General features: G+C 54.2%; 1 protein-coding gene across 1 annotated transcript in view; it reads right to left on the bottom strand.

The window, feature by feature from the left end:
• Positions 1 to 424: 424 nt before the first annotated feature.
• Tp73 (tumor protein p73) overlaps positions 425 to 25,960 on the bottom strand; it is a 59,749-nt gene continuing 34,213 nt past the window's right edge. The window contains 12 exon segments of the mRNA XM_052718335.1: positions 425 to 3,587; positions 4,715 to 4,808; positions 5,184 to 5,215; positions 5,217 to 5,323; positions 6,024 to 6,172; positions 6,575 to 6,702; positions 7,359 to 7,447; positions 7,774 to 7,916; positions 8,116 to 8,225; positions 10,325 to 10,440; positions 10,967 to 11,153; positions 23,774 to 24,016. Coding sequence (XP_052574295.1) covers positions 3,252 to 3,587; positions 4,715 to 4,808; positions 5,184 to 5,215; positions 5,217 to 5,323; positions 6,024 to 6,172; positions 6,575 to 6,702; positions 7,359 to 7,447; positions 7,774 to 7,916; positions 8,116 to 8,225; positions 10,325 to 10,440; positions 10,967 to 11,153; positions 23,774 to 24,016 — 1,734 coding nt within the window. The 3' untranslated portion in view covers positions 425 to 3,251.

Genomic DNA, 25,960 nt, shown 5'->3' with positions numbered 1-25,960 from the left:
GCCTTATTTTTCTAAGACTTGTCCACAGGCTGAAAAACAAGAAACCTGAGAACCACAAAGAGGCCTGAGTGGTGGCAAAGCATGAGTGGAGCCGACAGGAGACATGTACTCCTTCCTCTCTGTAAGTCCTGCTGAGGTGAGCACGCTGCTGAGGTGACTGTACATCAGTTAGGTTGTGTGCGATGTCCCCAGATATCCCCTTTCCAACCCACAGGACACATGCACATTGCAGGGATGATGCAGATATTCAGTGGGTGCTGCTGGGCCAGTGTGGGGGCACACACTTCCTGCCTGTCTGTGCTTGCCTCTCTTCTGAGCTCTCCTGTGATGCTCCTCGAAAGCCTGAGGGCTAGGTTAGTCATAAGAGCCAGTCATGGGAACATGTGATTTTTATTATATTACAAAAACAAAAATTCCCACCAAACACAGCTAAAAAAATAACAACATTTTTCTAAGATGACATTACCCAAAACAGTTAATAGTGTCATTGGACTACATCCATCAATACTGCTTGGAGAAGCATTTCGTTACATTGAAAATAGACAGTTCGGTTTTGGTTTTTGTCTGCCGTCTGAAATGCTGTTCTCAGTAGCAACTTCTGACCCTTGCAGGAGTCTTGCACAGGGATCCAGTGTTGGTGCTGCAAGCTCAGTGCAATGACCTCAGAGCAGCCAGAGCCAGAGCTATCGGACGTGGTAAGCAGTACAGGAGGGACAGGAGAGCTGTTGCTGGCTGGACGCACTAAGCTTCCTGGGACCATTACAGGCTGAGGCTGGAGTGGCCTGCTGGTCCAGCTAATGTGAGAAATATCACTAGCAATCCATAGAGTCTGCTTAAAGGGCAAAGGAATTTATTAGAGAAAGAAACTCATGAAACAGAACAGAGGAATTATTGCAGGATCCTGGAAGGGTGAGGCACAGTCCCACACCATTCTTCCGCCTGTGAGGTACCTGCCCTTGCTCAACAGGTGTCTTCTAGGGCACCCCCAAACTCACTTCCAGACTACCACTTCAGCACTCCTAGGAAACCCGGTGACTGCAAGATTGGCTTGCTCCTGTTCTCTGTGTTTTGCAACAGCCAAAAGGCTAGTCCCTAGAGACTACATGTGTGCTCAGTTGTGGCAAGGCTTGCTTCTGTGACATTTATTTTCTGGAAGATGGTCCTTGGCGGTTTCCTCCAAACATGGCAAGATCCTGGAGGCTCATGAGACAGCTTTGGCACTTGAGGCAGGGTCTGAGGAGACACACAGCTTTGGGTCCTCACTGGAGATGGGCTCTTCCCTCCTCACATGTCTACTGAAAGCCACCTTTAAACCGTGCCCCCCAACCCTTCCAGGAGCATGTGGTGAGGTGCTTACAATGGCCACTCCTGGGCAATGCCCGAGACATACTCATGTGAGACCCCAGAACGCAAGCACATCTCAGTGGTTCTCACAGACCCAAGAGTGAGGATATACCTGTGTAGTTCCTGAGGTAGCATGTGCCTCAGGAGTGATCACCCACCTCTGCCATGGCCTGATGCCAGAGGCAGGGATGCAGTCTTTCTAGCCTCAGTTCCCTCACCTGTGCAACAACAAGAAGTATATGCTTGCCCTCAAGTGAGGTGTGTTAGCATGTGCCAGGATGACCCCACCCTGCACTCAGGAAGCTCTAAGCCTGCTGTCACAGCTGCTCTGGACCATCTGGGTGCAGGCCTGCTTTTTTGGGAAGACCGGGACCCCCAGAGGCTAAGTCATCAACACCTATCCATTTGGAAGAGCCTACCTAATCAGCCCTGATATCTGGCAACCTGGTGCTTGCACCCACCCTGAGTGCACCCGAACCCTGTCCCTCAGAGCCCCATAAAGTGTGGTGTGAGTGGTAGCTACCTGAGTTTGCAGAGCCTGCTAAGATTGGCAATGGCTGCCCCTGGGCTTCCAGGAGGCAGCCCTGATAGGAAGCCCGTCCTGTAGTACTGACTATATCGCCATCCCATGGGCTTCACTGCCTTCGTTGGGCCATGCTAATGAAAGCCAGGTCTGAGAGGAATGGCTGCACAGGGCCTTGGCAGCCCAGTGGGCTTCACTGCAGCAGCGTCTCCTCTGTGGTACTCCACTCCTGCAGGAACTGCTGGGGCTCTTGTTGCAGAAGTTCACAAAGTTTCTGGCAGACAGAGGGGCCCCATTGGCTGAGTGCATGCAGGAGCTGTCTCTCCAAGCCCACTCCCTCCTTGGGGTACATCATGAAGGCTGGGGTCCCCAGAAGCTGTCCCAGTTCCACCCATGAGGATGAGTTAGCATTCAAGGTGGGCAGAACAGATGTTCTCACAGCTGGCTTTGACCTGCCCTCCCACAGCTGTGCTTTCTCTGAGTTTCTTTCCTAACTAACCATCCTGACAACAAGTGAGGGCCCTTCCTGACTTGACATATGGTTTTCTTAGACTTGTTGACAACAGCATGTGGAAAAGCCAGGAATGCACTAGGTTGGTCTCAGAAAGGAATGATGGGAAAGTTAGAGGGGGGGAAAAAAAGGAACCTGACCCATCAATTAGAAAGAGTAACATTTTATCAAATATTGACAATTCAATTTTCAATAGTCTGAGACTCTCCGTCTATCTGCTGAGACGCTGTCCATCTATCTGCTGAGAGGGGTCTGTAGAGGGGCTGTGGCCAGCATGTTTTAAGTGCTGGCTGAAGGCTGATCCCAGAAGCTTCCACTGGTCTGCCAGTCTCCCCTAACCCCAGCGAACTGGACTCGGACTTTGTTCTGGGCAGGAGATACAGGGGAACAGCAGAATGGCATCCATTAGGGACAGATCTGTCCCCACATCCCACAGAGGATGTCTCTGGACTTCACCTTCAAGACACAGTTTGAAATCAACCTGCAGTTGATAAGTGCAGAAGACACGGTGGTCTGGCTGCTCACAGCTAGCCTGGAACAAGAAGACGCTGGAATACTTTGTGGCAGAGGATAGTGAGAGAACGCTCTCGCTCTGTCGTGGAGATGGCAGAGTCCTCAAGAAAGAAGGGGCAGAGAGAGTGGGTGCTGGCATACCCACCCACAAAGGGACAGCCCCTGTCTCAGCATCTGGCCCACAACCTGCCTCATGTACATGTAGGTAGGGCAGTTCCAGAAGTTTCCTAAGGGCAGTTCACGAGTGACACCCCTTCAGAAATGGCATCTGGCAGAAGGCCCTCGCTGTTTCCACAGGCACAGCTGAAGGGTCCTGCTTCCAAGGGCAGTTTCTCACAGGGGAAGGAGAAGGCACACCCCTCAATGGCTCTCTGTCTCTGTGAACTCCTCTTTGATGGGTTGCTTACGAGACTTGCAATCAGGCAGGTCAAAACCAAAGTCTGCCCACTCGTCGGGGCCTGCCACTCCACCTGGGCCTCCGCGGTTGGGGATAGTGATGGTGTGGCGTACACGGAAATGCACCGCTTCCATGACCCGCTGCCGCTGCAGCTCACCAGAGCCACCAATGGAGATGGTGGCTGCATTGCTGCTGGAGCGCAGCAGCTGCTGGCCGCAGTCATGGCTCTGCTTCAGGTCCTGCAGGCCCCTCCAGATGGTCATGCGGTACTGATCAGGGATTTTCAGGGCCCCAAGGTCCTGCAAGAGTGACGGCCACCTTAGGGTTATAAAAGGGAAGCTTTTGTGTGTCCCCCACACTAGGGATGTCCGACCTGCAAGGAAGCTTCTGCTTTCGGGGTGGGGGGCACTGACTGATTAGAACATGACAATGTGGGTGAGAGCAGCCCAGAGAGGGCCAGCATCAGGGTCACCTGCACACAGCGTCTAGCCACATATTATTGTAGGATAGCTCAATGACCTGTGGGGGTTGTTGGAGGGGACAGTGATGAGGGCCTCTCTGGGGCTGCATGCAGTCTGGAACCTGGATCACAGAACAGAGACAGAGGCCTAAGAGACCACCTATCTCCTGGCCTCAATCTGCCCCCTGGCACCCATTAGCTGACAGCTGCTCCAGGCTCATCCCTTCGCTTCAAGCACACAAATCTCTCCAGGGAGGCAAGGGTTAATATATGACTCAAGGTAGAAGGACAGTAGTTAGTGGTCACACAGATGCAAGCTGTTAGGTGCTGGCCTCACTGCCTCTGATGAGTCTTTGTGTCCAGCCTGGGTCCCTGAGCAGGGGACAAACATGGACTTGCCTCTCAGGCTAGGTGAGAGTCTAGAAAATAGTTATGGGAGGAGGTACTGAGATGATGCACCCTGGGCCCTGAGGCTGTGTCCCGTGGAACAAATCAAGGCTGACTGTGTTACTAGGCTGTACCCAGATGCCAGGGCTTTGGTCTTGACGTCTAGAACCATTCTAGCCCACATTCGACCCAGAACGTGCTGTGCTGTATGTGTAGGCTGGTCTCTGGGCCTCATGTCTTCTTTCTAGGCCTGTCCCCGCCCCCGTCCCCACCCCACTTCTGTACTTCTTAACCATTGGGTCCTGGAAAAACCCAGCCCCCCAAATTAAAGGTAGCCTGGCTGGGGGCTTTAACAAGAGAGAAAGCCCTGCCAGCCACCCCTAGGGGCTGAGCCAATGTGTCCACCCAGCCTCCTTCAGGTCATGTGAGCCTGTGTCAGCTTCTGAGAACTGACTTCAGAACAGAATCTGACTGTTTGTGGGAAAGGCTCTGGGAGTCCCCCCAATTATCCACCCTAGGTGGTGCACTCTGCCTTGGGCCAGGCCCTCCGTCCCTTTGGGGAGGTCTGCGGGCGTTTACCTCTATGGTGAGGTTCTGCAGGTGGTAGATGCTCTGTAACCCTTGGGAGGTGAAACATTCGATGCAGTTTGGACACCCCAATCCTGTTAAAAAACTGCAGAGAGAATTTGAGAAAGTAGCATTAACTCCCGGTGCTGGGCTGTGTGCTCAGGTCTCCCAGGAGTGGCCCTGCTGGGGAGGGAACTGTCTATCTCCATGGGAGCAGGTATGGCCAGCCGTCAGTGTCTCAGCCCAGGAGTCCTGGCTCAAGTGCCCTTCTTCCTAAGGTTCTATGCCAGCACCTGCTGGTGAGCCCTGATATGACATGACCATCTTAGCCTGTCTTCCCGTGGGCCAGCCAAGCAATTAAAACACAGGACGAGACAGAACCACATGCAAGACTGCTCCCCCTTGCAGGAACCACACAGTTAGTAGGACGTGGGGAAGAGGGGGGTGCAGCACAAACTCAGGTCTGCCACAGCCTACGCACCTGACGAGGCTGGGGTCTGCATGATAGGGGGGGTGGCGGGGTGCAGTGGGATCCTGAAACCATGGTCTGGGAGCTGTGGCCGCCATTCATCTCGCCGTTGGCCGGCATGGTATGGCTGTGGCTGTTGAGCATCCCGGAACCTGGGCAAAAGAGCAGGTCCAGGAATCTGAGAGCAAGCCCCACACACAGTGGGGGGTGTCCCAGGTTATGATCCAGTCTGGTAATGTGACACAGCATTGTAAGGGCTGTTTGAGGCTGAGCAAGGGCTGAACCCCTAGGCCCAATTCTTTTCCTCAAGAGGTGGAAGTGGAAGGTGGCTGTGTACAGGGCATTTAGTTTAAATGAGCCAGGGTTAGCAGCTGGCACATGGGTGTTACCAGGTTCCAGGGCCCTTATGTGGGACACACCTGGGGGTATTGCTCAGTGTCAAGAGTGTGTCCATTAGTGCCCACATAAAGGCCTTTCAGAGGAGACCCACACTCCAGTCTGCCCAGCTCTACAGCTGGCCCCCGTGAGGTCTCATGTCCTATAATATTTGAAATGAGGGAAACTGGTATTGCCATTTTGCTGATGGAGATACTGAAGCAGAGTGAGGCTAGGGATCTTCCTTAAGAGGAAGGACAGGAAAGGCATGCATTATTAACTATACCACTTCTGCAAACCCCCAGACACAGAACACCTGAGATTGGAATGAACATAGGTAACCTCTCCCCTTCTCCAGACTGGAGCTGCAGGGAAGGCAGCCACCAGGAGTCCTCTACCAATCCTGTTCATGATCCTGGTAAATCCTATCAGGTTCTCTGTAGCCCCCATGAGGCCTCCACTGCCCCAGGGACTCACCCATGGGTCCCAGGTTGGACCCAGCTGCCGAGCTGTGTGGTGGAGGCTGACCCACCAACTGGTTGACAGAGGGTAGCTTGTTAACGCCGCCGTGTATCTTATTCATTGGGGAGAGGACGGGCCCGTAGGATGAAGGCTGGAGGTGACTCCTGCTTGGAAAACAACAGTGTGCATTCATAAGAGGTAAAAGCAAACTCCTCCCTCACTTGGCACTTCTGTGGACACCCCTGAATGCAGGTAGGTGAAGACCCCGCCTCTCAGAGAGCTACCAGGACGATTAACACCTCACCAGCAACTCAGCCCCTCCTGCCCCTTACTGATCAACATTTACAAGGCCCATGGGAGGCAGAGGTGTGGTGGAGATGGGGACCCAGGATCCCAGGGCAGGCTAAGTTCCAGAAGGTTTCCTGGAGGAGAAGATGCCAGCTGAGAACTGAACTGCCTTGATCCTACTGTCCAGCCCCGTGTGCCACACCTCCTGTGCTCCTGGCCTTCTCTCTGCTGGGTCATAATACCCACACTTCCCCATCCAGACAGTGGGGTTCACTCACGGCCTCTGTAGGAGCTGCTGCTGCTGCTGCTGTCGATAGGAGTCGACGAGAGGCTGTGGTACAAGTTCCATCAGTTCCAGACTCTCCTTGACTTTCATCAAGATCTCAAAGTTCTCCCGGCCTCGCACCTGAGCACAGAGAGGCAGACCCTCTGCCCAGGTGCCCGGGAGCCTCCACTGGCTCCACACCCCTGGTGGGAGGGGCAGCTGAAGCCTTAGGAGGACTTCAGGTTTGTAGCAAAGGGTCGCTCTCCTCTTGGAGTCCCCTGGTATTCCAAAGCTCAGGATACCCTGGGTTTCTTTCTTCTTTCCAGGGGTAGGTGTAGGAAGTGGGTCCCTAGGGGTTCAGAGAACCATGCCCAGTCTTCCCTGCTAAGAGGCTCTCCTCCTCTTCCTCCCACTCAACAGCTATAGGTCTTAAAGCAGGACTCACTCTCCAGGAAATAGCGTTCTTTCAGAGTACACCATGCTCTCGCCACTATCCAGTGTTCAAGCCATGAAAACATAGGCTATACCCTATAGGGTCATGGATTCCTACCGAATCTTCACTGTAGGGGTCTCCTTGGTGCGGAGCTAACCTGGCTGGCATCTTCGTGCTCACCAAGTTTAGGCACTACAGGTTTGGACTCTGAACAGAACATTCTTTGAACCCCACCTCCTTCAGGTACATAGGCTCAATCCTCTCTGGTGGCATCTGGAATTCCCCAGCCTGGGCTCTTGGGTAATGGGAACACACAGGCCTTGTCCCCCCAGTCCACTCACTTGATAGCCAAGTGCCCACTCACATGCATGTAGAACATGTCCTCATCTCCATGTCGCCTCTTTTTCACATTGGCACCCAGGGAAGGGATGGCAGGAGGGCTCTGCTTGAATGCTGGGAAGCAGGTCAGGTAAGACACATGAGCCAGAGGGCAAAGGCTGAGGGGCCCAGATGACCCCTCAGTCAGGGTGTAGCGTGGGTACAGTGCAAACCTGGGCCAGAGGGAGCAAGGCCCAGAGCTGCCTCTCCCTAGCCTCGGAGCACAGACAAGTGAGATGTATTGGGTTGCACTTGCCCTGGTCAGCCAGAGAGGCAGTTGAGACCATGGATGGGAGTATGCTTGGTGCCTTTCTGCGGTGGCACTCCAGCTCACACCCGGCGTGTCCAACTCCATCCTCAGGGATAACCCACCCTGCCCCATGGCCCAGAGCACCACGCACCACGTTTACTGGCAGCCCCATTCTTTGTGGCACTCTCATTCAGGGCCTGCTGCTCCCGGTAGTGGTCTTCATCAGCTTTGCGGTCACGGCCAGGGCAGGCACAGATGCGACCCTCGAAAGACCGGCGGCCCAGCACCTGTCCACTGTTGGGTGGACACAGCACAACTATGAGCTCAGAGGACCACTCCTGACCATGTCCACCCCCTGCAGACCCCACAGGACTGGCCTTGGAGTTGAGTGCCCTCAGAAGAGAGCAAGCCCTCTCTGTGTCCATGACATGCCCCCCAGAGTGCTGGCCCAAGTCCCTGCCCCACCTCTACCATCCTGTCACCGCAGACTCACTCCCGGGTCTCCAGGGTGATGATAACGAGGATGGGCCTCCGATTCATGCCCCCTACGCAGCTGCTGTTACACATGAAGTTGTAGAGGATGGTGGTGAATTCTGTTCCCACCTGTCCACAGGGGAGGCAGGGAAAGGGCTCGGTGTCAGCATGCAGGGCCCGCCTACCAGAGAAGGGACTTCTAGCTGCCACATCTGGCCCTGGTTCTGGATAGGCATAGAAGTGCTGCACTCTGTCATCTACCCATCTATCCACCATCTGTTAATCCTATCTATGCACTCATCCATTCATCTCTCTACTTATCCATCTACCATCCATCAAGCCATCCACCCATCCATTCATCAAGTCATTCACCCATCTATCCACTTACATGCCTGCCCACTCATCCACATATCCAGCTATCCATCTATCTACCTACCCACCCACTCACCCATATATCCATCTGTCCACCGACCCATTCACCTACCCCATTTACTTGCCTGACAACTTCTCACCCATTTATCTACTCACCCATCTATTCATTCATCCACTCACTCACCCACCCATTCATTTGCTTACCCATCTACCCATCTATCGACCCACTTACATTCCTGCCCATCCACCCTCCCGTTCATCACCCACTCACTTGCCTGACTACCCACCTATCCACTACACCTATCCCTCCACCCACACATCCATACACTCACTTGAGATTGCCTACCCACCCACTGATCCATTTGTGCCCTCATAACACTCTGCTGGCTCTGGGATCAGAGAGCTTAGTCTTGGTTTCTGCTCTTAGATGCAGTTCAGAATCTATGGTGTGGTTGCCTCAGCCATCTCCCATAAGATAGGCAGAGGTCAAATCTCAAGGCTTCATGTGAGTGGGTGTGTGCATGGGCCTTTGTGGCATGTGTGTGTTGCATACTGTGGGTTCATCTGAGCAGAAGAATAAAAAGGAATCCATCCCTGGAATGGAGTTTCCATGGTCTTGGTAGATGGGGACACAAAAGCCATATATGCCAACCCTTCCTAGAACTTGCACCTGGCAGCCACTAGAGGGCAAGAGAATCCCACTTTGTCTGCAAGCCTGAGCTGGTGCGACCTCCTATGAGGAAAGGGGAGGATGCTGGTGTATGCATGCTTGTCCCTGGGCCCTGTCCAGCTGCTATAGCAAGCTTTCTCGAAGGAACACAGGGCTTGGCAGAGGGTGGGGAAGGCCTCATATCGGCACAGGGATGGACCTGACTGCAGTCCTCCTTGGAGTCTCCACCCTGGTGCCACCCACCATCATCCCTGCAGTGCAGCTTCCCTCCACCTGGGCCTTTGGCCCCCACTGGAACTCATATCAAATCTAGAACGGTGATCACATGCCCTTCTGCTGTCAAAAGTTGACACCTTCCTCCTCCAGTCTTTCTCACTTGACTATTTCTGTAACCATCACTTACAGCCCTCACGTCTGATCTGTGCCCTCTACCTCCAGCCTGAGCCTCCATGTCCATCCTGTACCCCATATCCAGCCTGGGCCACTCACCTCCACTATACCCCACCTCCAGCTTGTGCCCCACTTCCAAGGCTTGGCACACGGGCCCTCTCAGTCTCATCCTTCACCCCGTCTTTCCTAGTCTCCTGAGCCCACGTTCCGCAGCTCCAGTCCCCTGTAGTCATCTCCTGTGATCCCCCAGCCCGGTCTAGGGACCCTTTCATGATCTCTAGCCCCCAGCATGGAATTCCCTACCTTCCATCCAACACCCTATGCTTGCTGGCTTGGTTTTTGTCCCTGCCAATGGAGTCTGAGATGCCCAGGAACTCTTTCTCACTCCCATGTCTAGGAAGCTATACCAACACTGGGAGACAGACAAGAAGATTAGCTCCTCCTGGGAGGGAAGGGCTGAAGGCTTGGAGGTCATGTGATCATACCTTGCTATACAGCTGGGGATATTTTGTGTGTGTGTGTGTGTGTGTGTGTGTGTGTGTGTGTGTGTGTGTGTGTGAGAGAGAGAGAGAGAGAGAGAGAGAGAGAGAGAGAGAGAGAGAGAGAGAGAGAGAGGAGAGAACTGAAGAGAAATGAAGTTGGATGGAGCCCAGGCCCGAGGGTCAGGGCTCACAGTGTGTGGTCACAAATGAACTGTCAGGAAAAGTCCCTGAGAGTCATGCTGAACTCAGAGCAGTGGCTCGGGAACCCCACCCTGTAAGGCTGGCTTTGTATCCCAATCTGGTCCCCAGCCTACCTGTGGGGGTTCGTAGGGTACAACCACACTTTGCCGGCCAGTGACAGGGTCATCCACATACTGGGAGAGGTTGTTGCCTTCTACTCGGATGAGGTGGCTAGCCGGGGCAGACTGTCCTGCCAGGAGGGGATACAGCTTTAGAGAGAGGCACATCTTCCAACCTGTCACCCCCGTACCAGGTGCATGGCAGAACTGAGACTGTAGGGCTTGTCCCTGTGGGAGTCCTGGGCAAGGCTCACATCTGTGCAACCCTCATTCAGGTGGCCTTGAGCCTGTCAGATGCTGTTCCAAGATCTTCTGACCCTGGGGTTATTATAGGCTTCACCAGGAACACTGCAGGAATGGTCCACAGGGCTCCCCAGCGTCAGCTGGTCCCTCAGACTTCTCCCGAGCTACACCCCTACTGGAACATTAGCCTCTTGGGCTGCACTCAGAGCTGAGGAAATGGACTGGGAGGAATGGGGTGGGGTTCTTGCTCAAAGTTCCTGGTGAGGGGACTGCTGAGAGCACCACCAGCCCACACTCACTGGCTTGCATCTCTCAGTTCCGCTGCTGGCCAGGTTTCCCCTTCAGTTGGGCCCTCAGGCCACCGGCCATGGTGCTACAGAGTTTGGGGACCCACAATGGAGAGGGGGTGCTCACCTTCATTGAAGTCCCTGCCAAGCTCATGGTTAGGGCAGCGCTTAACGATGTCGGTCACGTGCTCTGCCTTCTTGTAGACAGGCATGGCCCGGATGGCCGTGCCTGGAGGCGGTGGTGTGGACACCTTGATCTGGATAGGGCACGTCTTGGCAATCTGACAATACAGCTTCTTCAAAAGTGGGGAGTACTGGAGGGAGGGAAGTGCCAGGTTGAGATCACAGCCCAGCCCCATATGCTTGTCTGGGCTGGGCCCCTTCCGCGAGACCCCTTTCCCAAGCACCCTGACGAGGCCTGCTCCCGTGTGTCCCCTCTTTCAGGAATCCTTCCTTCAGAGTGTAGAGATGGGTATGCCTGCTGCCCACTCAGCAACTGCCTGGCTATTTACACCTGAATCCCGAAGGCTGCGAGGGGTGGGCTGTTGGATAACGATGGTAAAGAGTGAGGAAGTGTGGGGAGGACAGTGGGAATCGGTCTCTGACTTGTTTTCCCAGCCGAACTCTTTGGCCTGGCTGCAGAGGTAGATCTGCGGCACTGAGTTTGTTGGACAAGCTCGGAATTGCACTTTGCTGCTTTGCACAGAAGAAACACTCCACAGATGGACTGCTTGCTCCTTCCACCCTTACTCTCCAGTGGAGAACTCTCTGGACCAGCAAGGCCTTACATGTTGGCCAGCCACACGGCACTGTTCCACCAACGAAAGTTACTAAGTCCAGGCAGCCAAACTCTGCAGTTGTGTGAGGCAAGACCCAGTTTCCCCATCCTAGAACCTGACTGGACCTGAGGACATGCCAGGGCCTGCCCCGGGGACAATAGATGCTACCAATGCTCCAACATCCATGTCCTGTGGCCCCGGTCTCCCATCTAAGCACTGAACTGGCCCTGTTGAGGCCACTTCCATTATGTTCATTTATTTACATGCTAGCTGATCCTCCACTCTCGCTCCTGAAACTCCTGGAGACTCCTCATACCTTCCTCCTCAAGGGCAGTGGAGGCTCCCGCTCTTGGGTTTAGAGGGGATTTTTATGGTGCTTCACCCCTCTAAAGTCCCCATTGACTCAGAATCACGAGTTACATCAGCCTGGAAAATGTTCACCATGCTCCATTATGACAGTTGGGGAAACCGAGGTCAGAGATGGGCGAGCTGTTAACAAAACTGGAAAGAGCAGGTGGTGCTCACACAGCAAGTCTTTTCTTTGCAAGGGAGAGTGGAGGATCCCACAGGCCTAAGGTTTCCCATAAGGAGCTTGCAGAATCTCATATACCATGGGCAAATGCAAGGAAGAGAAGGCAGGAGAGAGAGGCACGTGAAGTAGGTCCCTTCCGTTCTACTTAAAGAGCGAGAGGCTCACTATGAGGACCTGCAGAAGGCCTGAGGGTTGTTTTGAAAGGCAGAGAGAACAGCTGAAGGGGCCTGTACTCTCAAAGGAGCAGCTGGGGCCACACCAGGGAGGCCAGCTTGGTTTTCTGGGGTGACATAAGTTCACAGTGTGGGGATCCTCAAGCATTAAGTAAATTCAAATACACAGTGCCAGGCAAACAGTTGGTACCAGTGGAGTGAACAGGCCTCTTGCTTATTCACAAATGAAGGCTTCCCAACAAGACCCAGGCTCAGATAATTGCACATGACCTAGCTAGTCCTGAGCTCAGAGGGGCTCAACCTAAGGTCAACCAAGGCAGCTTCCTGGTGAAGGGATATCCATCATTAACAAGCTTCGGCTGAGTACCCATTGTTTGCCCATTGCTGAGGCCTAGGCTACTTACAGAAAATAGGCTGAGCGGTGGGGGCAGCACTGGGGTCAGAGTCACCAGCGGCAGCAAAAGGAGATTAGCCTTTGAAGTCTGGCCGCTTGGCTCCCTGTACTGGCTCAGAAATGTAGGCTGGATTGCTCTAAACACTGGACCACCTGCCAAGTTTGTCTACCACTGACTTACCACAAGACCCCCAGATGCCAGCTGTGTGGCTGAGTGCCAGCAAGGTCAGATGCCTCTTATTCCAGCTTGGTTGCTCTCATTATCAGGTGAGGTAATTTGTGGGTTGGCACAGTTGATGGGGGACCCACAGACCTGGGGTCTCTTGCACTGGTCTTTCCAGAGCTGACTACTCAGAGGTTCCTTCCTCTCCCATGCTTTAGCTCATGACCTGAGAAGGGGTCATAGACCCAGTAGGGCCTGAGCCAGGACGGGCTGGGAGCAGGCCAGGTATGGTGGTTCCCTGGGGCCACATTCCTGGGAAGCCCAAACAAGCCTGGAGGGAGGGAGGGTGCATTAAGCTCCTCTCTGTGTTCCTACCAGGATGGAGCCAGGCTCAGGGCACAGCCCAGCCACAGAGGGAGGCATCAGAGCTCCCCTCACCCACGCACCCACTCCGGAGCAGTGGGAAGCGTCAAACCTTGCCTCACCACAGTGCCCATTCCTGGAGCCCTGTCCCAGCCCTGCAGGCCATTGCCCCCCTCCCCATCACTGCCCTCTGAGGATCAAAGATACTTGGCTCCACCCCCAAGTCATGCACTACCACTGCCAAGGTGTGGTCAGAGACCTGACCCTCCTCCTCAGAAGGCGGCTTTTGTGCCTACAGGTGTCCTGGGATGGGTGTGAGGTGGTACTGCCCTCCATGGCTTACAGTGGAACCCCGGGGAGGAGGCGGTCTGGAGAAAGCTAGGGATACATTTCAGAGTAGCAGAGCTGGTAAGGGACAAGCCACAGATGCCCCACCCTGGGGAGGAGCTCAAAGTGCCGGGAGCTGTCCCTGGTACCAATGCAGCGACTGTGGCATGATAATCTCCCAAAGAACGAATCAGAAGTGGGAAGTCAAGTCATCTCTGGCGGGACAAGTCTCCCACCGAGTCATTGTGGAGGGAAGCCCAAGTCCAAGGATGAAGCTACAGGGGGCCCCTCTCCCTAGGGCAAGGCAAAGGCTTCGCCTCACTTCTGCACCCTCAGGTGGTGTCCCTAGCCCAATGGTTTTGGGGCGTTGGGGCACACACACCTGCCAGCCCTACACTGGCCACAGGTTACATCTGTGGGAATCTATTTCAGCCAGGGGTGGGGAGTTTCAGGGAGGGATGCCAAGGCTTCCCCAACCTCAGAGGGTCAGAAGGTAAAACCAGCAACCACAGGGAAACTCTCCAGGATACTCCTGTCCTGAGACCAGCAGGTCGCCAGCACTCCCCTTCCTGGGCAGACCTTATGGGGTCAGTCCTCAGGGTCAGATTCTGAAGAAGGGGCAGGAGGGTGGATATCTTTTTTCCAGGGTGTCACGTGGGGATGCTTCCTCCCTGCTGCCCTCCTCCCGCCTCTCCTTCCCTAGAACCGCTAGGTGGATGTGTTTCAACAGATTTCCGAGCTGATAAAATCTTATTTATCTTCGGCTGTTGACACAGAGCCGTCCAGACTTGCCTGCGCACGGATGCGTGTGTTCCGCGGGGCTTGCAGGAAGTACTTTGCCCAACATCGGAGCAGAGCAGACATCCCTCCTGCCGAGGCTCCTCTCCCGACCCCTCCTCCTCCCCTCCCTCCCTGCCCCCACCCCAGTCCAAGATGGTCTGGGCCTGGCTGGAAGCCCCTAGCCTGGCAGGGCTGGTGCAGGGTGGTGGGTGAGAGGGCGGGCGGGGGCGGGCGCGGCACAGGGCTGTTAATTTCCTCGCACCCGCTCCCGGCAGCTGGGTGCCCGGCACAGGCAGGTTTGGGCAGGAGGACAGTGGGGAGGTGATAATAACTTGTCTGTCATTTTCTCGGGACATGTAGCATCTTGCAAACCGCAAATACCGTTAACCAGCTTGGGTGAATCTGTTAGAACAGATTCTGAACGAAAGGCTGTGGTGGGGGCTTTATTTTTTAAATTTTTTTCATAGCCCACTTTTATATAGTTTGTGTGTGTGTGTGTGTGTGTGTGTGTGTGTGTGTGTGCGCGCGCGCATGCGCGCGCGCGCTCGTGTTTCTGGACTCTGGGGCTCTGGACCCCTTTGAGAATCAGCCCCATGGTCACAGGCTTTTACTCTTGCTAGGGCAGATCCACAGAGCAGGGCACAGAATCTGGTAAGCTCTGACTGATCTCTTAAAACTGCAGGAACCCAGGTCCACAGGTCCTAAGTTGTGGCTCCTTTCCCTGTTACCTTTCCTCTCAAGAAAGGCCACTGCGAGAGATGCAGACCCATGGATCCTATCAGCCACTCTGTGGGCCCATCTGGCACAATTCACTACCATGACCACTCATTTCCACGTTCAATCAGGGGCATCTGAGAGCATGGGTGGGTTCTTACACAGACTAGGGAGCCCTGATAGAACAGGGGTCTAAATCTATCATGACCACTCATTTCCACGTTCAATCAGGGTCATCTGAGAGCATGGGTGGGTTCTTACACAGACTAGGGAGCCCTGATAGAACAGGGGTCTAAATCTACCATGACCACTCATTTCCATGTTCAATCAGGGACATCTGAGAGCATGGGTGGGTTCTTACACAGACTAGGGAGCCCTGATAGAACAGGGGTCTAAATCTAAGCCCTAGGGAGGGGAATGATGCTCAGGTGGCAGTCACCCAGCCTGTGCCAGAGCACCTCATGCCAGATTATAGGTTGAGGGCAGGGAGAGTCCATGTGCTATGAATCCATCTTTGGAGGCCTCAGGCTCCAGTGCCTGGCCCTGCCAAGTGTGAGATAAACAGGCAGTAGTTATTCTTAAAGAGCTGAAGCCTGAGGGAGGGTAAAGGACACCCAGGAGGCAGATGTGAAGTCTGACCGCTGTCCTGTGAGTCCAGTGCCATAGTCTGTGGACAAAGACCCATTCCCCTGGGGAGAGGTAGGCCAGGAGCTATCTGGGGACACCCCTCAGGAGCTAGGCAGCCTGTCCCACCAAACAGGCAAGCAGGAGCCATACAGGTACCTTGGTGGCTTGGGAGACAGAGTGCTCTCTTATACACCAAGACTGTAGAGTCAGAGGGCCCCAGGTCACGGGGTTTGGGCCTGCTTATCCTCTGCATGAGCAGAGAACCTTCCAGCAGTTTCTGCCCTAGGCTAGGGAGCTGGGAAGCAGATTGAGACCTATGTGTGAGGGCCTGATAGAGTTGTGTCGAGGAGAAAGGGAGGGTAATGTTTGAGAATTTGGAAAGAATGCCTGGTTGAGGGATCTACATGGAAACCCAAGGAAGAAGAGGAGCCCTGTCCATACTGCTTCCTCTACAAGGTTCCTGGGTCTACCCCAACTTCTTGGGAACTAGAACTTGGCTTCCAAAAGCTGCCAGCTGAGCTGGGGTAGATCAGTAACCACACCTTGTGATGTTACATTTGCCATACATCTCTAGTTCTTGGCAAATAGCTCTTAAAAATCCAGAGGCTCTTCAAGGCAACAATGCCTTTTTATGCTAATGACTGGATGAGGGCTGAGGGAGGCCTGCTTCCCTGCATAGCTCCTGGAGAGATCCAGGCAGTATGTGCAGCACCACAGCCCCAGCCTTTGGGAAGGGGCAGAGAGGATGAAGGTCAATTCGGTCCCCAATGTCAGGTGATGAATCATGGCTACATAATGAAGCTTCTGCACACATCCCAAAGGACAGGACTTGGTCATCTTCTGGACAGTTGGACTTATGGAGGTCTCCTGAGATAGTACCCAGAGAGAGCAGAGCCAGAGAGGACTGGGAAGTGATACCCTTTCTCTACCTTGTCCCACACATTCCTTCCCTGCCCACACTTTGCCCCATGTGTGTCTCTTTGTCTGCTTAGGTAACTAGACAAGTAGTTTGCAGAGTCCTGTGAGCTGCTGGGACAGATGTCAGCCCCAAATGGTAGCAGCCAGAGACCTTAAGTAAGGCAGTGCTACCATGGGGGCAGCCTTGGGTTTAGAGCCTTCGCTGGGGAAGGCAGTCAGCTCTAGACAGCTCAGTCAGGCCTGTCTAGAGCTGGATAATGCTGGCTGGCATCTGCTGCTGTATCGTGGCTGGCTTGCTGTAGGGAGGAGTCTCCACATCTTTCGGAGGGGACAGTCACAGACGTGTTAGAAGTGAGTTTGAGTTTGGTTCTGTCCTCTCAAGACCTGATACCTCAATCTTTGGCCCTTTGTTTCCACCAGACATGGCAGGCCAAGGGACTGAGATGATTCAGGGTCTAGACACACTGGGTTAGTACAAGAGGTCAGGTGGCCAAGCAGAACACCAAAGCCAGGAAAGACAGGCAGCTCTGGGCTGGGTTATGTTTCTGGGAGAGAGGAGGCTGCCAGGTGGGGGGTGCCTCCCCTGACACCACGTCATCAGGGTGGATGGAGCCTCCAGGAAGCTGGTTGGATGGGTGCAGCTGGCCTTTGCACAAATGCTGTGTGATGCCCTAGCTCCAGAGGGCCACTGTCAGGATTTTCTGAGACTTCCCTAGGAGGTACTGTCACCTGCCCCTAGCTTGGGCATCTAATCTTATTCCAGATCCCAGGGCCATCCGGGACCTCAGGTGCAGCATAGGAGGGAATTTATTCAGAACACATTGTGGTGGGGTCCTAAGTGCCATAGCCTCATCCTCCTTGTGAGTCCAAACAGGAACCCCAGTCACCCTTCCTCCTCATCCAGTCAGCAGGAGAGTCACACCTTGTGTCTTGGCCACTCGTGGGGGCAGCCTGCTGCTGTAAACAGCCCTGCCTGGCCTGTCCTCTGGCCTTCAGTCATCAGCCTCTGGAGAAAAAAAATGCTCTGACAAGGGCCCAGTGATAAGGGACTCACAGGACTGTCCAGCACAAGATCCCACAGGGAGGCTGGTGCCAGCCTGCTCTGTGCACAGCATGGAGCCCCTGCTGGCTATCCATGGTGAAGTCCCTACCCCATCCTCAAACTGTAGCTTCCACCGGCAGAATCAACTTTGTCAGTATGGGGACTGCAAAGATATAATAGGACAGTCTGACATGCCTCATCTCTACTCCAGCTGGGACCCTTCTAAACACTGACCTTGGCCAGCTCCTTCTCTCAGGACCTGTGGCTTTCCATACAGTCTCAGGGGCTAGTGACAGCAGGAGCCAGGGAAGCAATTTGGGGATGTATGCATGTATGGATGTGTGTGTGTGTGTGTGTGTGTTGGGGAGAGTCACTCCTCAGTGCCGTAGGCAATAGCTGGTTAGAATGTAAGTTTCCACTAAACTTTGGGCACTTTATTGTAGTTTTGGGACAGGAACATTCAGGAGTCTAAATCTCTGATCCTGCATTAAGCACAGCATAGCAGACTAGGAGCTTCCCTGGAACCAGGACCAAGTGCAGAGTACGGCACTGTCTCGTGTCACCCTCCTAAGACTCAGCAGGTCTCCCTAGGCTGTCCAGCATGAGGGGACACCAAGTGAGTAGATAGAGCATAGACTGCTGATGGAGAGGCAGGTATACAGGCCAGGCACTGAGTGGTGTGCCTGGAATTTGGGTTACTGAATTGTTTCTGCCTTAATTGCCACACCAGAAACTTTTCCAAAGAGCTTCTCTGCCCTCAAGTGTACCGCACAGCCTGGCTTTGCAACCTGCTACCCAATCTCGGAGCACCAGCCTCGGTCCACCATATCTTCTTGTACTGACCAGGGTGATGGCCAAAGGCCCCCTCCTCCCCACTCTCAAAGCCTAGGATATTCCAACTCATGTAAAAGCAACAGAGTTCCTGGATGGGCTGTGGGCTTTTCCCAGGAGGAGGTGACAGGGTCTGGGCCTCCAGGGCACAGATAACTATTCTGGAATGGCCCTCATGCACCGTAAGATTAGCTTAGCTTCCAAAGTGGGAGTCCGATAAATTTCAAGCATTTCTCCTATAACCTACCACCAACCTGGAGGGCAGGTATGCAAAACTCAACTCCACTCAGCTCTGGAGCTCACGTTGCTCTGTTCCCCAAACCAAGTCCAGCTTTTGCCTGTTACGGCCACTTCCCCTACCCTGGCCTCTCACCCAGCTATAAAGTGTGTTGGTAGACCTGCGGTGCAATGGGCAAAGCTAGGTTCAGCAGGGCGCGTGTATCGTGGATCACCAACGGAGAAAGGCAGGAGGGGTGGTCCACAGGCCTAGCTGGCTTACTCACCTTGGAGACTGGTCAACCCTACAACATTCTAACCAGAAAGCACTTAAGAATCTACCCAGGGTAGATGGTGGGCAGATAATGTGTCTCTCTGTCAGCACGAGTGACGACAGAAACTCTCAAGGTGATAAAGAACAAGCCAAGCTCCTTTCTTTGAGGCAAGCCGGCAGGCCTCTGAGTGTCAAAGCCTCCTTACAACTGTCCACAGAGCTCCTAAGGTCCCAGAACCACCCCTGGAGAACCTGGAGCAGTGGGTGGGCAGAGAGAGTTCCACAGACTCCTGAGATATGCCACTGGGTTACCATCCTGCCTCTGCCCTTTGCTGATCTGTGACCTGCCCTGGACCTGCCCTGAGTTTCTCATCTGTAATGTGGGAAAGGATGTATATGCAACTACTGCAGGCTGAGGGATGGCACCAGGGGTCCTGAGACGCCACGGCTGTATCAGCTGCCCAGAGCCCAGGAAACAGGGAGCCTTCCACAACCCCCGTCAGATCAGGTCCCGATCCATTCTCTCATAAAGCTCTCCTCAGTGCAGCATGAGCTGATGAGAGTCCATGGAAGTGTCAGCTCTAGGCCTTCCAGGGTCACACCAGCTTGCCTGACTGGAGAGAACAGGGGAGCGAACCAGGAACCACACTCCCAGGTCACACAGATGAGTCTCCAAAAAAATGGATGTTTTTTTTGGAGTCTCCAAAAAAAATATACGAATCAGAACTCAGTCCTCCACAGCACCATGGGATAGAGTCCTATCCCACAAGGTGCCCTGTTTCCTTGCCCCCACTAGAACTCCAGAGATATGTGGTGTGACTATTCAGGTGGGGAGCATCCTTAGTCACAGGGACCAGATTGCCAGTGTCTAGCTGCACATGGACCCAGGGGTTCAGAGTCTCCAGGCTAGATTCTGTGCCCACTGGGGACTAAAGTCCTTCGGGCCATCAGTGGAAAGGGGAGCAGAGACTCATTTCTGCTGCAGGTACCCAGCACAGACCCAGGGCCAGCCTACCGGGAGCCCATCTTCTCCTGCAAAGCTACACACAATATGAGCAATTGCTGTAATTCCTCTTTAAGTGCTCTTGTTTCCCCTAATAATTCACGTTTCATCTCCACAATAAACATTGTTAGAACCCTTCTCTAGGCTTTAAATATACATAATTGCTCCCGGTGCCAGTAAAAGGTATTAATTCCATTTATGCATTCCATAAACTTTTAGGATAACGCAATTGATACCACAATCATGTTGGGACACCTCCTCTATTCTTCTGCTTTGCAAACCTCGGAGGGGCTGGAAAGTTTGTTCCAGATCCATTAGTGTTGACTCAGCCCCATCCTCCCCAGGAATCCCTCACAGAGGCTTTGTGCTTCCCGCCAGGGGCTGGCGGGTGGGTGGGTAGCAGCTCTTTCTCAAGATAGGCAGGCAGGCAGACAGACAGACAGACAGACAGACACACACACACACACACACACACGCACACACGCACACACGAAGGCTGAGGGCAGCTGAAGGTTACTTAGGGCCATGTCTAAGCCGTCGATCTGTTCATCCATGATGCTCCCAGGCCAGTCAAGCCATCCACGAACATGCCCTCACTATTGGCCTCCTCTGTAACAAGCTGACTGTGTCACAGCGTTCCCCTGGGGTTCTACAGACACCATACCCGGCCAGAGTGACCGTCCACATGGGCCCTCTTGCCTAACTGCCGAGCCCTGTCTCTAAACGTCCGCAGCACTGAAGACTGCCACCTCTCTCAGCAGGACAAAGCCAGCGCGAAGGGGTTGCACCGGGGCTAGACAGCAGCCAGACTCTCATCTCATCACGCTGTTTGGGTGTGTAAAGGAACTTGTCCCACCTCCTCCTCTGCTGAGGGACTCCTGAGACCAGCTGTTCACAGTCTCACACAAACACAAAGCCCTCTTCTGTCCAATCCACTTGCTGCTCAGCCTTTTCTGAGGAAAGGGGCTGTCAGACCCCAAGGCAGCAACCAGGGAGGCTAGCATGTGTGCTCACGTGCTCATCCACATTTGCTGGCATGCTGTGTGTTTACTGGTATATGTGTGTACATCTGTGTATCCATATAGATAGGTCCCTGAGCACATGTATGTTTACATCCTTGTGTGATCACAGATATATGTGCATGCACTACACACATCTGTGTACCTAGGTGTCCATGCCTGTGGAACCCTGTGCACATGTCTACAGTGTGTATATGTTCATACAAGAACACAAACTGAGGGCCCAGACCCCTTATTGCACAAGCAGATTTTCAGGCTGAGGGAAGCTGATTAGGGCAAACAGATCCTCTGGGGCTGGAAAGGCCCAAAGCGGCTTCAGCAATGCCAAGGCCAAAGGCCCCATTAACAGCTGTGGTCACTTGGAGGCCAGTGAGGGTGTTTTTGCCAATCTGAGAGAAATGAAGGCAGCAGTCAATATGGAATTGTACTTGAGAAAAATATGAATTATCTATCAGTTACCAGGCAGTGGTGCGGCAGGGGCCTAGGTGCAGAAGCCTAGATGGCAAGTCTGGACAGCACTCACACAGTTGGACCCCCAGAGCTGAGAGCAGCCGCTGCCAGCCCCTTCCTTAGGCATTGAGAAAAGCCCTTGGGTGTCTGCTCCCAGATCGCTGAGGTGCCAAAAATCTCATTATCAATGTTGGTCCCACCTCCACCCCCTGTGTGGCAGGGCTGGGAGGGGGCAGGAAATAGCATCCTCTTGCTCGACAGCTCAGATCTGCTGCCCTGGCACTGGGTGAAGGTTGGGTCGGGAGGCCAAGCCTTCTGTGCTCCCTGGTATGTCTAGCCAGTCAGGAACTACCCCATGAGGACAGCTAAAGCAGGGCAGCAGGAAACAAACCATTATGGAAGGCTTGATGCCAAATACCTCAGAAGGGGTTGCAGGGGCCCCAAGTGGAAGGAGGAAGCCAACAGAGAGGCCTGCCCCTCTCTAAGACCAATGCTGACCATCTGAGGTACCCTGAACCCTCAGACATGGCAGAGACTGACCCCATCAACATCCTCAAGAAAATAGATGAAAGGAGGCAATGTCACAAGCTACATCATTCCCAAGATTAGGGGACTTCCTCCAGACACTACCAGACCTTTATGACTGGCCAGGTCACCCTAAGAGGGGGAGACAGACTTAGGGAATGCGTTTGAAAGTGGAAGGGCAGTGTAGAGAGCCTCTTATCACTGGAGCTACCCATGTGTCTCCTGGGCTTCCTGACCTGACTCCAGGTCACTCAGCTGGGGTGGAGGAAGAGTCTAGGGTCCACCTTCCTCACCCCGCCCCAGCTACAGACAGTATAGAAGAAGAGACCTTCAGCAGGCTAGTTCTATTGAAAGGCCAACTTCAGGAGGCCCATGTCCACTGCCCCAAGACAAGAGGGAGAGCTGTATACTATACCAGTTCCATCTCATTCAGACCCTTATCACCATCCCTCAGTCAGCAACGGGTTGTGGTTGGGGAGAACGGAGCACATGGGCCTAGTGTAACTCTGGGTAAAGTGCTGTCTGTAGTCACCCAGCCCCTCTTGGCCCACGGCAGCCCATCAGAGCTCCAGCAGTTGGGCTGAACCATCACTTAACCACGGGCCAGAATCTGGGGAGCCCACCATGAACAGTAGCCAACCCAGGCCAACCAGACTGATCGTCTGTGGCCACATGCAGGGCTGGCTCTGTCCAGCCCTTCAGTCTCCAGGGAGACTGTGAAAGCCACGACAGTGGGACTTAGGGTTTGGAGAGGAGCCTTGGGAAGGGGGTCGCTCCTGTTTGGAGGTGAGACAGAGCTTGCACAGCAGAGGCTGCCCCAGCCCTAGCTCCAGCTGTTCCCTAGAGAGGATGGATGATGAAGATGCTGCTCAGGAGCTGACCCAGAATCCCTCAGCGCACCTCCTATCATCCCAGGTGGTGCAGGGGTCCCTGTGCCTAGCTGGAAGACTCTGAGACTACCCTTCTGACCCAATGCCCTGTATACCCTGCACTTCTGGACATCGTCCCCGAAGCCTTACTCTGCTCCTCCTGCAGCCCTTACTCCTGGAGACAGCCTGGATGCTCTGGTTAAGAAGGCTCATGACAGTGACCACCGTGTCCTAAGCCCGGCTCCTCCTTACTAGCTGCATAGCTCTGAGCAGTTTGCTTTCCCTTCTCACACCTCAGCTTCCCTGGCTGTGCAATGGGTGAGTCAAAGCACTTAGCTGGCTACCCAACGCCCAGCAAGTGTGCATGGGGGATTTTTGTCAACATCAGCTAATTCCCAGCCACAAGTCAGACTGTTCCAAGAGGTACTAGAGAAAGGACCAGAGCTCCCAGCGCTGTGCTTACACCCCTGGAGATCCGGTCCCAAGCCAATGAAGAGATGTGAGAGTAAAGCCCAAATCCACAACCAGCAAGCGGCCACACCACCCGGGGGAAGCAGCCTCCAAGGGCCTCTGTGGGCCCCCAAGACTCAGCAGAGGTGCAGGACTCCGCTCAGGATAGATTTCAAGGCACTGAGCACACACACAAAAAAGCCGGCCATTCTCCCTGCCCCAGGACCTCATTGGTTGCAACACTCTCAACCTTTCTGGACCTGTGGGAGGCTGGCTGACTCTGGTCACACGTCCATTCGAGGGGTGGGCACACCCACACTGCCCAACCCCAGGACCCGCCTCCTGCTTGATGCTCCTCCTGGCCCTGGCCAGCAGGAAATTCCATGTGGACAGCATGTGTGCTCAGACAGACCTCAGTGTCAGGACCGTGGCATTCTACCTCACTGCCCTCCCTCCGGACCACCGCGGACAACGGGGCTACTCACCGTCCAGGTGGCTGACTTGGCTGTGCTCGACTGCTGGAAGGTGACCTCAAAGTGGTGGGGGCCAGGGTAGTCCGTGTTGGAAGGGATGACAGGCGCTGGAGACATGGTGTCGAAAGTGGAGCTGGGCTGCGCGTAGGGCGAGTGGGTGGGTGCGCTGGCAGCGTGCTCTGGGGTGTAGGGGCTGGCCGGGGCCGCGCGGCTGCCCATCTGGTCCATGGCGCTGCTGAGCAAATTGAACTGGGCCTGGCAAGGAAGGGGGAGGAGGGAGGGTAGAAACAAGGGCTAAGGTGGAAGCCCCAGCCCAGGCTCTTGTCCCGTTGGGGAGGTGTCTTATTACAGGAGCCTTAAAGGGCCAGCCGGCTCCAAGTCATCCCAAATATTTCCTGGGGCCCCCACCCCACCCCAACAGGCCACTACTTGTGTTGGGATAAACGCACATTCACCTCTCCTACCTGCCCCTCTCCGTCTGCCTCCTGGGTGCCAGGGCTTCTGGGGATCCACCCAGGTGCCAGCAAGGTGGATTGGGGCTTTGCACACCTACCTGGAGGGGAGCTATTTGGTTGGGAAGGTTCCCAACCCAAGACCCCTGTGGGCTCCACTACGGTCCAGGACAGCATAGGGGCTGGAGTGCCACATAGCTCAAAGTCCTGAAAGCCCGTAGCCTGGCAGCAAGGGTGGGGTGGGGATACACTGTGTTCTGGAGCATGGGTGCCCTGAAGCCATGGAAGGTCAGATGTGACTCCTAGGTCCAGCTCTCAGAGTGAGGGACAGAGGTCAGGCTGCCATCAGTCCCCAGAGGTCCCAACAGTCACTTTCAAAGGAATTTCTTTAAGCTGTTGGCTTTATCTCCATTACAATGACTTCCCCATTCCTCCAGGGTTGGCAGCTCCTCCAAGCATCCCTGCTGGTTCTCTAGGAAAGCCCAGGCAGTCCAGCCCTTCCTCCAAATCAACTCAGTGAGCCCCTCCTTCACCATCCTTGGGACCCCACTGTCCCAGGAACTTTAGAGAGGCCCCACCTCCCCGCCATGGGTGTCTCAACAGGTATCAGCCTGAGGATTACCCAGTCTACATCCAAAGGCATCAAGCAGGAAGGCTTTGGGAAGACAGTACCAATGCCAGAGTGGGTCCCTGAGTTGCTTAATTGATCCTCTCTGTGCTGGTGATCTTTCCTGCAAACTCAGCTGAACGTCTGCAGGCCTAAGGTGGGTACTGCCTTTTGTTCCACTTCACGGATGAGGACCCCAAGACTCCTGGGGGAAATGATTTGCCCCAGTTGGCCACAACATAGCAGAAACTGGATAGATGGTGAAGAAATGGGATCATAGTGCAAAGTGCCCCACTTTACCCTGTTGCCCTCTTCAGAGAGGCCTCTGAACCCGGAATTTTGTCTTATATATGTGGTGATATTTTGTTTGTGCTCTAACACATAAAGCTTGCCTGGAGATCAGAGTATGGAGAGGCCGGGCAGTGGTGGCACACACCTTTAATCCTAGCCCTTGGGAAGAGGAAGCAGGAAGATCAGGAGTTCAAGGTCACCCTGGGCTACACGAGATTGATCCAGTCTAAAAGAGAAACAGAGCCAGGTGGTGGTGGCTCACACCTTTAATCCCAGCACGAGGGTGGTGGAGACAGGAAGTGATATGGTGGGTGGAGAGAGGAATATAAGGCAGGAGCTCGGCCCCTTTTCAGCTGAGGAGTTTGCACGGTAAGAGGTGGCTGTGGCCGCTCCTTCGTCTCTCTGATCTTTCAGCATTTACCTGGATATCTGACTCTGGGTTTTTATTATTAAGACCAATTAGGACTCATGCTACATATATATCCCCACCCACTAGCCTGCCTCTTCCAGGTTCCAGAGCAATCAGTATTCCCAGAAACAAGGGAGGCTAAGACCCAAGGCTTGGGCTACACAGTGCTCCAGACCACAGGTCTCCCTTCTTGTGGGGACCTTGTGCTCAGCCCCTCCTGTACCTCAGTCCTCGGATGGAGGACAGTTGTACAAAGTGGCTGGTGATGCCAAGGACCCAGTGGTCCACTGTGAGTCCTTAACAACAGTGACAACCCAAGTGTCCTTGAGTACAGGACAACACCAGATGGAAGCTCATACAGGAGGGAGAGTCCTACTAAGGGCTGCCCAGCAGGAGGAGCGTCAGCTCAGGGGACAGATGAGGGGATGAGTGATAGGTTC

The sequence above is a fragment of the Peromyscus californicus genome, unplaced genomic scaffold (assembly GCF_007827085.1).
Source record: "Peromyscus californicus insignis strain IS unplaced genomic scaffold, ASM782708v3 Scaffold_5__1_contigs__length_169319896, whole genome shotgun sequence".
Taxonomy (NCBI): domain Eukaryota; kingdom Metazoa; phylum Chordata; class Mammalia; order Rodentia; family Cricetidae; genus Peromyscus; species Peromyscus californicus.
The sequence above is the reverse complement of the archived record's forward strand: the minus strand, read 5'-3'. Positions and strand labels throughout refer to the sequence as shown.